The sequence below is a fragment of the Musca domestica genome, unplaced genomic scaffold, assembly GCF_030504385.1.
Source record: "Musca domestica strain aabys unplaced genomic scaffold, Musca_domestica.polishedcontigs.V.1.1 60, whole genome shotgun sequence".
Classification (NCBI taxonomy): domain Eukaryota; kingdom Metazoa; phylum Arthropoda; class Insecta; order Diptera; family Muscidae; genus Musca; species Musca domestica.
In genome coordinates, this window is record NW_026712364.1 from 2,360,733 (window position 1) to 2,373,521 (window position 12,789).

The 12,789-nt window shown below is 35.5% G+C and overlaps 3 protein-coding genes across 3 annotated transcripts; 1 reads left to right on the top strand and 2 right to left on the bottom strand.

Annotated features, from left to right (window-relative positions):
* Positions 1 to 485: 485 nt before the first annotated feature.
* On the bottom strand, positions 486 to 1,616 carry LOC131805770 (keratin-associated protein 6-2-like). The gene has a single exon (XM_059129372.1). It carries the CDS (start codon positions 1,277 to 1,279, stop codon positions 611 to 613), a length of 669 nt encoding a protein of 222 aa, XP_058985355.1. The 5' UTR covers positions 1,280 to 1,616; the 3' UTR covers positions 486 to 610.
* Positions 1,617 to 3,880: 2,264 nt separating this feature from the next.
* On the top strand, positions 3,881 to 4,516 carry LOC131805765 (keratin-associated protein 6-2-like). Its single transcript, XM_059129360.1, has one exon. The coding sequence runs from the start codon at positions 3,881 to 3,883 to the stop codon at positions 4,514 to 4,516; it is 636 nt and encodes a 211-aa protein (XP_058985343.1).
* Positions 4,517 to 7,789: 3,273 nt separating this feature from the next.
* Positions 7,790 to 8,597, bottom strand: LOC101892083 (keratin-associated protein 21-1). The gene has a single exon (XM_020038090.2). The coding sequence runs from the start codon at positions 8,495 to 8,497 to the stop codon at positions 7,901 to 7,903; it is 597 nt and encodes a 198-aa protein (XP_019893649.2). The 5' UTR covers positions 8,498 to 8,597; the 3' UTR covers positions 7,790 to 7,900.
* Positions 8,598 to 12,789: the final 4,192 nt, after the last annotated feature.

The following is a 12,789-nucleotide window of genomic DNA, read 5'->3' on the forward strand; positions in this document are numbered from 1 at the left end:
AGTACGTTTCCTACATTTGAAGAACGCATTTCCTTTTGTTACCTATTTATCTCACCCCTATCCATCAGCAGTGAAAGTGGGTGGGTCATTGGGATCTAAGTCCTACAAAAATATTACGATGTCTCAAGTCTGAACTATTTGGGGTACTGTCGATACGTTATAAAAAAGTTATTACAATTATGTTATCCACAAATCATGGCATGACGGGAGGTGGTCCGACATGAAAGCAAATGCCACGGAAAGTCCATAATAAAGCGATAGTTGTTAAACTTTTAATTTTATATTGTGTTATATATTCTTCATGGCACAATGAAATAAAGGTAACCTCATTTCAAATCAGCATTCCCAGCTCTGCATTTTCTGTAATTTACCTTGTCAAATTTTAATACATAAAAAACAGTTTCCATCTCTGATTTTGAATATAGATTTTGACAATTAGATGTTGTCAAATGTATAAATTTCAAAAAAATATAAACATACGATTACTTGTCTACCTTCTTAGTTCTACCATGATATTTTTTATTAAATACGGAAAACAATTGATACAAAAAATTAGTTCAATTTCATAATTTAATATATTGTTCGTAAATCCAAAAATCAAGGGATCAATTTAAAAACATCCTGCCGCTGCTCCATAACCTGATCCAAAGGAGTTACTATAACCGGATCCATAACCGAACGAAGGGAGAATATTGTTACCATAACCATATGATGCAGCACCAGTGTATCCGCCACCATAAGATCCAGCCCCAAAAGATCCAGTGCCGTAACTAGTGCCAACTGTTGAGGTTACAACGGGGGTAGTAATGGCTGTAACCACGGGTGTGGTGACAGCAGCAACAGGAGCCACAGGGGTAGAGTAAGATGTACCATAGCCATACGATCCAGCACCATACGACCCGGCACCGTATGATCCAGCACCATACGACCCAGCACCGTATGATCCAGATCCATAGGAACCACCAGCAGCCTTTGGCAGAACAGTAACTTTGATTACTTTGACGTTGTTACCATAGTTGGAACCATAACCGCCATAATTGCTACCGTAACCGCCATAACTGCCACCGTAACCGCCATAACTGCCACCGTAGCCACCATAACTGCCACCATAACCTCCAGCCAAGCCACCATAGCTGCCACCATAACTACCACCATAACCTCCACCATAACCACCACCATAACTTCTTGCTGTTGGCACACTGGCTATCACATCGAATGTCGCCTGCGATGGAACCAACAGAGCAGCAATCACAAAGAGAACACAAATCACAAGTTTCATTTTAAAATCTTAAAAATGAACAGTTTTCAATTTAAAATCTTTGGTGGTAATAATGTCTTTCCAGTGGAGGATGGGAAACAACTAGTGGTACTCGTGGATCATCCGGAAGATTTTATAGTGCAAAATATCTGCATATGGCCGGACAATAAGGAGTCATTGTTTTAAATCATTTCTTCCAATTTTTCTTAACAATAGCTGAAAAATTGGCTGAACGCATTGGTTTATGTGCATTTATTTTTTTTGCTCCAGCGATATTTTGAAACATAAAATTTCACACCTAAACTTAACCACACACTCTATAATGGTTAAGGTGTTATTTACTAATCTATATAATTTATTTATTATTTAAGCAATACAAAATTGTGTGCAATACCAAAAACCTGCACCATTCCATTGAATTGCTATCAGAGCTCCTTTTTTCGAAAAAGGACTCTTATAGATATCCAAAATGGAGGAGATCTTCATATTTAAGGCAAAAGGACCAAGATGTCTTCTTATAGAAAACTAAGAAATATTTCTAGGGAAGACCAAGAGGTGGTCTTCCTATAGGAGGCCAAAAGATGGTCTTTCTATAAAAGACCAGAATTTGGTCTTCCTATAGACGATCTAAAAGTGACATTCTTTGTAAGACCATTGGGTTTTTTTATGTAAGACTAAAAGATCGTCCTACAGAAGGCCAAGAAATGGTCTTCTTTTAGAACAACAAGAGATGGTCTTCCTATAGACGATTAAGATATGACCTTTCCATAGAAGACCAAGAGGTCGTTTTGTTATAAAAGACCAACTAAGAAGACTAAGAGGCGGTCTTCCTATAGAGGTTGTCTTTCTATAGAAGTCCAAGAGAGGGTCTTTCTATAGCAGACCAAGAGTTGGTCTTTCTATAGAAGACCAAGAGATGGTCATCCTATAGAAGAGCAATTGGTGGTCTTCCAATTGAAGACCAAGAGGTGGTCTTCCTATAGAAGACCAAGAGCTGGTCTTTCTATAGAAGACCAAGAGTTGGTCTTTCTATAGAAGGCCAAGAGTTGGTCTTTCTATAGAGGACCAAGAGTTGGTCTTTCTATAGAAGACCAGGAGTTGGTCTTTCTATAGAAGACCAAGAGGTGGTCTTCCTGTAGAAAACCAAGAGTTGGTCTATCTATAGAAGACCAAGAGTTGGTCTTTCTATAGAAGACCAAGAGTTGGTCTTTCTATAGAAGACCAAGTGTTGGCCTTTCTATAGAAGACCAAGAGTTGGTCTTTCTATAGAAGACTAAGTGTTGGTCTTTTTATAGAAGACCAAGAGTTGCTCTTTCTATAGAAGACCAGAAGTTGATCTTTTTATAGAAGACCAAGAGTTGGTCTTTCTATAGAAGACCAAGAGTTGGTCTTTCTATAGAAGACCAAGAGTTGGTCGTTCTATAGAAGACCAAGAGTTGGTCGTTCTATAGAAGACCAAGAGTTGCTCTTTCTATAGAAGACCAAGAGGTGGTCTTTCTATAGAAGACCAAGAGCTGGTCTTTCTATAGAAGACCAAGAGGTGGTCTTCCTATAGAAGACCAAGAGTTGGTCGTTCTATAGAAGACCAAGAGTTGCTCTTTCTATAGAAGACCAAGAGGTGGTCTTTCTATAGAAGACCAAAAGTTGGTCTTTCTATAGAAGACCAAGAGTTGGTCTTTCTATAGAAGACCAAGAGTTGGTCTTTCTATAGAAGACCAAGAGTTGGTCTTTCTATAGAAGACCAAGAGTTGGTCTTTCTATAGAAGACCAAGAGTTGGTCTTTCTGTAGAAGACCAAGAGTTGGTCTTTCTATATAAATTAGCAAGAGATGGTCTTACTATAGAAGACCAAAAATTAGTCTTCCTATAGAAGAACACCAAGAATTGGTCTTCCCATAGAAGACCAAGAATTGGTCTTTACATAGAAGACCAAGAATTGGTCTTACCATAGAAGACCTTCTCATAGAAGATTATGATATGGAACTTCCATATAAGACCAAGAGGTGTTTTTTTTATAAAATACCAAGTGGTTGTCTTTCTACAGAAGACCAATAGGTGGTCGTTCTGTAGAAGACCCAAAGGGGGTCTTTCAATAGCAGACCAATAGGTGGTCTTCCAATAGAAGACCAAAAGGGAGTATTTCTATAGAAGACCAATAGGTGGTCTTTCTCTAGGAAATCGAGAGATCTTCTCAAGAAACAGGGGATTTTTTTCACAGAAGACAAAAAATCTTTTTATAGAACACCAAAAAGGCTTATTTAAGAAGTAAGGCAATACCTTTTACTTACGGCTATAGTTGAGAGGCGGTAACAGCCTCTTGATCATTGCGAGCACTTTTGGGCTCTAAGTGTATTTGCATTTTAGGTGTGAAATCGTATGTTTCAATATTTCAGTCGAGCAGAAAACTAGACTAATACTAATGTGTTAGGCTAAATTTAAACCATCGATAGTGAATTTTTAAATGGAATGAATTAAAACAATGACTCCTTATTGTCCGCCCATATGCAGAAATTTTGCACTATAAAATCCTCCTAGTGATCCATTAGTGTCATTAGTTGTTTCCCATCCTCCATTGGAACACATTATTACCACAAACGATTTTTAATCAAAAAAACGATTCAAAATGAAAATTTCCATTAGTGTTCTGTTTGTGTTTGCTGCTCTCTTGGTTCCATCACAGGCGACATTCGATGTGATAGCCAGTGTGCCAACAACAGGAGGATATGGTGGTGTTGCTGGTGGTTATGGCGCAGGTTATGGAGGAAGTTACGGTGGCTTTGCTGGAGGTTATGGTGGCAGTTATGGCGGTTACGGTGGCAATTTTGGAGGTTCCAACTATGGTAACAATGTCAAAGTAGTAAAAGTAACTGTATTGCCAAGGGCTGTCGGTGGTTCGTATGGCTCTGGATCATACGGTGCTGGGTCGTATGGTGCTGGATCTTTTGGCACTGGATCTTTTGGCTATGGTACATCGTATTCTTCAGCTGTGGCTCCTGTTGCTGCTGTCACCACACCCGTAATTACAGCCGTTACCACCCCCGTTGTTACTTCAACAGTTGGTGCTGGTTATGGTAGTGGATCTTTTGCTGCTGGGTCTTATGGCGCTGGATCCTATGGTTATGGCAATAGTATTGCTCCTTCATTCGGTTATGGATCAGGCTATGTCGGTACTTTTGGCTTAGGCTATGGCAGCACATTTGGCTCGGGCTATGGCAATACTTTTGGATCAGGTTACGGAGCTGCAGCTGGATGTTTATAAACGAACGAAATAAAAAATAATTTGTCATAAAAATGCTTAAATATTTGATCCGATAATTTTTTCTTCACAATGTTGCGGATCAATAAATAGAGAATATAATTGAAAACGAATTGAAAATTAATAAATTAAGAATACAATTAAAAATGTGATTTTGGAATGGACTATATGGTGGTTTGCTGCTTATAATTTCTTGAAAATTATAGTTCTGTTCTTGGAGGTCTACTACGTATTGAAGATTCCTTGGAATAATCTCCTCATTGAAGGCGTTGCCGGGTCTTTCTATAGAAAATCAAGATGTCTTTCAATGGAAGATCAAGAGTTCTTTTAATATAAAGACAAGATATCTTTCAACAGAAGACCAAGAGGTCTTCCAAAAGACGACCCAGAGGTATTATAATAGAATGGAAGAACAGAGCCGTTTCTACGGAAAACCTTTCAACGGAAGACTAAGTGGTCTTTCAATATAAAACCAGAAATGTTTTCCAATAAAGGAGGTCCAAGTGGTCTTCCCATATAAGACTAAGATGTCTTTGAACAGAAGGTTAAAAAGTGTTCCAATAAAAGTTTGGGGGTTTTTCAATAGAAGACAAGGAGGTCTTCTAAGGAAAAAGCAATCTTCCAATATCTTTGAAGTTTTCTATGTAAAAACGAAATTTTTGTGGTCTTATATGGCATGGAAGATTTTATGGTGGCTATCCATATATATGGAACACCAGTTAGAAGTCTTGTATGTATAGAACCCTTTGATGTTTACAAGGCCCGATTGGAGGTATTCTGTTTTGGGAAAACCCTATTAAAGACCCTATTAAACACAAAAAGAAATCGAAAAAAAATATTCAAAAAACTTAAAAATCAGAGAATCGGTCAACACAACAAAACATTCCTAAAACCCACGAATACACCTGAAAGAGTTGATCAAAATATTCTTCAAAAATCCACGCTAAGACTTCACAGAGTTGGCCAAAGACTTCTTAAAAATCCACGCTTATACTTTAGATATTAGGTCAAAATATTCCAAAAAAATTTACGCTCAGACTTTAGGCTTCAGAGAGTTGATCAAAATATTCATAAAAATTGACGCTGAGACTTCAGGAAATTTTTCAAAATATTAAAAAAAAAAAAAAAATAACGGTTAGGCCTCGAAGAATTGGTTACAACATTCTTAGAAAAACTACGCTGAGTCCTCAGAGAGCTTTTCATAATAATATTGAAAAATCCACGGTTAGACCTCAGAGAGTTGTCAGAATGTACTTAAAAAGTCGACATTTAGACCGCAGAGAGTTGATCAGAATGTTCTTAAAAATCCACGCTTATACTTTAGATATTAGGTCAAAATATTCCAAAAAAATTTACGCTCAGACTTTAGGCTTCAGAGAGTTGATCAAAATATTCATAAAAATTGACGCTGAGACTTCAGGAAATTTTTCAAAATATTTAAAAAAAAAAAAAATAACGGTTAGGCCTCGAAGAATTGGTTACAACATTCTTAGAAAAACTACGCTGAGTCCTCAGAGAGCTTTTCATAATAATATTGAAAAATCCACGGTTAGACCTCAGAGAGTTGTCAGAATGTACTTAAAAAGTCGACATTTAGACCGCAGAGAGTTGATCAGAATGTTCTTAAAAAATCCACGCTTAGATCTCAAAGATTTGGCTAAAATATCTTTAAAAAAAATCCACGCTTAGAACCCAGGAAATTAGTCAAAATATTCCTAAAAAATCCACGCTTACAATTAAGAGAGTAGGTCAAAACATTCTCAAGCAATCCACGCTTAAAACTCAGAGAGTTGGTCAAAACATTCTCAAACAATCCCCGAATAGACCTCAGGGAGTTGGTCAAAATAAGCATGGAAATGACACGTTTAGACCCCAAAGAGTTGGTCAAAATATTTTTAAAAAAATCCACGCCTAGACATCAGAGGATCGGTCAAAATATTTTTAAAAAAATCCACGCCTAGATATCAGAGTATCGGTAAAAATATTTTTAAAAAAATCCAAGCCTAGACCTCAGAGGGTCGGACAAAATATTTTTAAAAAAATCCACGCCTAGATCTCAGAGTGTCGGTAAAAATATTTTTAAAAAAATCCAAGCCTAGACCTCAGATTGTCGGACAAAATATTTTTAAAAAAATCCACGCCTAGATCTCAGAGTGTCGGTAAAAATATTTAAAAAAAAATCCAAGCCTAGACTTCAGAGTGTCGGTCAAAATATTTTTAAAAAAATCCACGCCTAGACCTCAGAGGGTCGGTCAAAATATTTTTAAAAAAATCCACGCCTAGACCTCAGCGGTTCGGTCAAAATATTTTTAAAAAAATCTACGCCTAGACCTCAGAGGTTCGGTCAATATATTTTTAAAAAAATCCACGCCTAGACCTTAGAGGGTCGGTCAAAATATTATTAAAAAAATCCACGCCAAGACCTCAGAGGTTCGGTCAAAATATTATTAAAAAAATCCACGCCTAGACCTCAGAGGGTCGGTCAAAATATTTTTAAAAAAGTCCACGCCTTGATATCAGAGGGTCGGTCAAAATATTTTTTAAAAAACCACGCCTAGACCTCAGAGATTCGGTCAAAATATTTTTAAAAAAATTCACTCTTAGACCTCAGAGGGTCGGTCAAAATATTTTTATAAAAATCCAAGCTTAGACCTCAGATAGCCCTAAAAAATATATTTAAAAAATCCACTTCTAGAACTCAGAGAGTCTTTATCTATGTTTAAAAAATCCATACTATGACCTCAGATAGTCTCTAAAAATAAATTTAAAAATCCTCGCTTTGACCTCAGATAGTCCATAAAAAAATATTTTAAGAAACCCACGCCTAGAACTCAGATAGTCCCTAAAAATAAATTTTAAAAATCTCGCTTAGAACTCAGGTATTCCCTCAAAATGTACTTAAAAAATCCAAGCATAGACCTCAGAAATTTGTCAAAATATTCTTCAAAATCCATGCGTAGATTTTATTGGAGGTAATCTTATTTTTGGAAATCCTTTCGAGCTCTTCCGAGTATTTTATGTAGAGGTCCATTTTTTTTGAAATTACATTATTATTTCCGGGCATTAATGAAGTATTCTTGAGATAAAATACCAACTAAAAATTCAAAATTTAAATTTTTTACTAGAGATTTTTTGGAAGTCTCTTCTCCAAAGTTTTTCATAATTAGGAAATCACGGTACATAATAAATATACTGACATGTTTAACCTGCTACATTTCTCTTAGACTTTAATTTAATTAATAGTTCACACTATTACCTATATCCTCAAAAAATATATATATTTGAAACTTTAGAGTTTTATTAGACTTTCTTTAATATTCGGACAAAATATTAACAATAACAACAATTCAATAAGTACAAAATTCGTTTCGAAGTCGAATTCGTTATTTAAAAGCAGTCGGCAGCTGCTCCATAGCCTGAACCAAAAGTATTGCCATAACCAGCTCCATAGCCATAGGCAGGAAGAATATTGCTACCATAACCATAAGATCCAGCGCCAAATGATCCAGATCCAATGCCATATGAACCACCAACAGTTGAGGTCACAACGGGGGTAGTAACGGCAGTAACAACTGGTGTGGTGACGGCAGCTACAGGAGCCACTGCAGCACCATAACCACCGCCATATGAACCAACTCCATATGATCCAGCACCACCAAAGCCTCCTGCACCATATGCACCACCGGCAACACTGGGGACTACAGTTACCTTTACAACTTTAACATTACCGCCATAGGCTGGACCAATACCAGCACCATAGCCGCCACCATAACCAGCACCATAGCCACCAGCATAACCACCGCCATAACCCACTCCATAACCTGCACCATAACCTGCACCATAACCACCACCATAACCTGCACCATATCCTGCACCTCCATATCCTCCTGCGGTCGGTACACTGGCAATCAAATCAAAGGTGGCTTCGCTGGGTGCCAACAAAGCACTGAACAGGATAGCAGCAACACAAATATAGAACTTCATATTGAAATATATATTTTTTTTTCAAAATTCCGCAAAGTTCTAAATAAAACAACTTCCAATGATGTGTGGGAACTCAAACGTCGAATGATAACTTTCAGCCGTCAGGAAGAGTTTATATTGCGAAACATCACCATATGAGTTGACAATATGAAGTCATTGTTTCGAACTAATTCTTTTGTTACCTTTCCTTTGAATTTCGTCGGGGATCGTTAAAATTTAGTTTAACTTGTCCGTTTATTTACCAGTCTGTCGTTGTTGTTGTTTTATTTTTTTGTGGTTAAACTTAAATATTGAAACATACAAATTTCACACCTAAACTTTAGATTCATAATCATTGTTCATTATGGTTAGCAATTTATTGGATTTTTGAATTATTTGCCCACCCGGGATTTGGTTGAAAAATAACAATGTTTCGGAAGGGAGTAATAAGGGAGGAGGCAGTACTTTAATGAGAATTTTCTAAGCGATTGGGGAAGAACAAGAACATTAGAGTGCCGCGAAAGGTAATCGAGTGGAACCGACCATGCGATGTGCTACAACACTTCAACTTAAAAAATCTACGACTGGACTTCAAATGGTCCCTAAAAATAATTTTTAAAAAACTCACTCCTATATGTTCTTAAAACATATATTTAAAATAACTACGCCCATTAAAAAATTTCAGTTTAGACCTCAGTTGGATCTTTAAAAAAAATCCTCGCCTAGACCTCATATAGCCCCTAAAAATATTTAAAAAATCCATGCCTAAACCTCATGTAGTCATTAAAAATATTTAGAAAATCCACGCCTAGACCTCAGAGAGTCCTTTAAAAAGATATTTAAAAAGTCCATGCCTAATCCTCATATAATCATTAAAAATGTTTAGAAAATCCACGCCTCGTCCTCAGATAGTCCCTAAAAATGTTTAGAAAATCCACGCCTCGTCCTCAGATAGTCCCTAAAAATGTTTAGAAAATCCACGCCTCGTCCTCAGATAGTCCCTAAAAATGTTTAGAAAATCCACGCCTAAAACTCAGAAATTCATTAAAAATATTTAGAAAATCCACACCTAGACCTCAGATAGTCCCTAAAAATATTTAAAACATCCACACCTAAACCTCGTCTTAGTCTTTAAAATATTTAAAAAATGAACGCCTAAACCTCAGATAGTCTTTAAAAATATTTAAAAAATGAACGCCTAAACCTCAGATAGTCTTTAAAAATATTTAAAAAATCCACGCCTCGTCCTCACATAGTCCCTAAAAATATTAAAAAAATCCACGCCTAAAACTCAGAAATTCATTAAAAATATTTAGAAAATTCACACCTAGACCTCAGATAGTCCCTAAAAATTTTTAAAACATCCACACCTAAACCTCGTCTTAGTCTTTAAAATATTTAAAAAATGAACGCCTAAACCTCAGATAGTCTTTAAAAATATTTAAAAAATCCACGCCTAGATAATCCCTAAAAATATATTTAATCAATCCTCACCTAGACCCTAAAAATATTTAAAAAATCGATATCTAGACCTTAGATGGTCCCTAAAAATATATTTTAAAAATCCACGCCTATATCTCAGATAGCCCCTAAAATGTATTTAAAAAATCACACTTAGATGTAAGAGAGTCCTTTAAAAATATATCCACGCCTAAACCTCAAATAGTCCCTAAAAATAGATTTCAAAAATCCAACCTAAGACCTCAGAGAAATATTCTTAAAAAAATTTTTCAATTAGACCTCAGAGAATCAAATTTATAGCTCAGAGAGTAGTTCAAAATATTCATAAAAATTCACGCTTAAACCTTATTTTTGAAATTATTAACGCTTAGTCGTCAGTGAGTAGTTCAAAACTGGCCAAAATTGCCACAAATAAAGCCACGCTTATAACTTGGTGAATTGGTCAAAATATTAAAAAAAAAATTCAGGCTGAGACCTGAGAAAATATGCAAAACAATTCAGGTTGAGAGGAAATTAGTCAAAATATTTCAGAAAATCCAAATTTAGTCCTCCGAGAGTTAGCCAAAATTTTCCTAAACAATCCACACTTAGTCAACTATAATTTGGTCAAAAATCCACGCTTAGTCCTTGGTCAAAGAGTTGTTTAAATATTCTTAAATAATGCACGCATAGACCTCAAAATTTGGTCAAAATACTCTTAAATAATCCACTCTTAGACCTCAAAAAGTTGGTCAAAATATTCTAAAATAATCAACGCTTAGTAAACTATAACTTGGTCAAAATATTCTTTGAAAATCCACGCTTAGTTTTTGGAGTGTTGGTCAAAATATTATTACAAAATCCACGCATAGTCAACTATAACTTGGTCAAAATATTCTTAAATAGTCCACGATCAGACCTTGGAGAGTTGATCAAAATATTCTTAAATAATTCAAGCTTAAGCCATGGAGAGTTGGTCAACATATTCTTACAAAATCCACGTTTAGTAAACTAAAATATTCTTAAATAATCGACGATTAGACCTTGGAGAGTTCGTCAAAATATTCTTAAATAATACACGCTTAGACCTGGGAGAGTTGCTCAAAATATTCTTCAATAATCGACGTTTAGACCTTGGAGAGTTCGTCAAAATATTATTACATAATCCACGCTTAGACCTTGGAAAGTTGGTCAAAATATTCTTAAATAATCAACGCTTAGTAAACTATAACTTGGTCAAAATATTCTAAAATAATCAACGCTTAGTAAACTATAACTTGGTCAAAATATTCCTAAATAGTCCACGAGTTGGTCAAAATATTCTTAAGTAATCCACGGTTAGACCTTGGAGAGTTGGTCAAAGTATTCTTAAATAATCCGCGCTTAGACCTTGGAGAGTTGGTTAAAATATTTTTTCAAAATCCATGCTTAGTCAACTATAACTTGGTCAAAATATTCTTAAAAAATCCACGCTTAGTCCTTGGAGAGTTGGTAAAAATGTTCTTGAAAAATCCACGATTAGTCCTTGGAGAGTTGGTAAAAATATTCTTAAAAAATCCACGCTTAGTCCTTGGAGAGTTGGTAAAAATATTCTTGAAAAATCCACGATTAGTCCTTGGAGAGTTGGTAAAAATATTCTTAAAAAATCGACGCTTAGTCCTTGGAGAGTTGGTAAAAATATTCTTGAAAAATTCACGCTAAGTCCTTTGAGAGTTGGTAAAAATATTCTTAAAAAATCCACGCTTAGTCCTTGGAGAGTTGGTAAAAATATTCTTAAACAATCTACGCTTAGTCCTTGGAGAGTTGGCCAAATTATTCTTTTAAAAATCCACGCCTAACCCTTGTAGAGTTGGTTAAAATATTCTTAAATAATTCATGCATAGACCTTGGAGAGTTAGCCAAAATATTCTCAAATAATTCACGCATAGGCCTTGGAGTGTTGGTCAAAATATTCTTAAATAATTCATGCATAGATCTTGGAGAGTTGGTCAAATAAAAATCCACTACAACTCGGTCAAAATATTCTTTTGAAAATCCACGCCTAGCCCTTGGAGAGTTGGTCAAATAAAAAATCCACTACAACTCGGTCAAAATATTCTTTTAATAATCCACGCCTAACCCTTGGAGAGTTGGTCAAATAAAAAATCTACTACAATTCGGTCAAAATATTCTTTTAATAATCTACGCCTAACCCTTGGAGAGTGGGTCAAAATAATCTTTTAATAATTTACGCCTATCCCTTGAAGAGTTGGTTAAAATTTCTTTTAAAAATCCACGCCTAGCCCTTGAAGAGTTGGTCAAAATATTCTTTTGAAAATCCACGCCTAGCCCTTGGAGAGTTGGTCAAATAAAAAAATCCACTATAACTCGCTCAAAATATTCATTTGAAAATCCAAGCCTAGCCCTTGGAGAGTTGGTCAAATAAAAAATCCACTATAACTCGCTCATAATATTCTTTTGAAAATCCACGCCTAGCCCTTGGAGAGTTGGTCAAATAAAAAATCCACTAAAATTTAGTCAAAATATTCTTTTAAAAATCCACGCTTAGTCAACTATAATTTAGTCAAAATATTCTTAAATAATCCACGCTAGACTTCAAAAAGTTGGTCAACAATTTCTAGAAAAATCTACGCCTAAACCTCAGAGAGTTGGCCAAAATATTCTAAATACGTTAAATTCAAATTTGTTGTAAAAGAACGATAAATAATACGGATAAATCGCTTATAAAATTGTAGTATGTTCACCCAGAGTATATATATCTCACACGAGGTCGAACTCATCGTCACAACTATTTTGCACACAAAATTACAACATACAAGTCTTTTGGTTGTCAACCTAATATTAAAATAGAAAATCAATCATAAACTGCATCT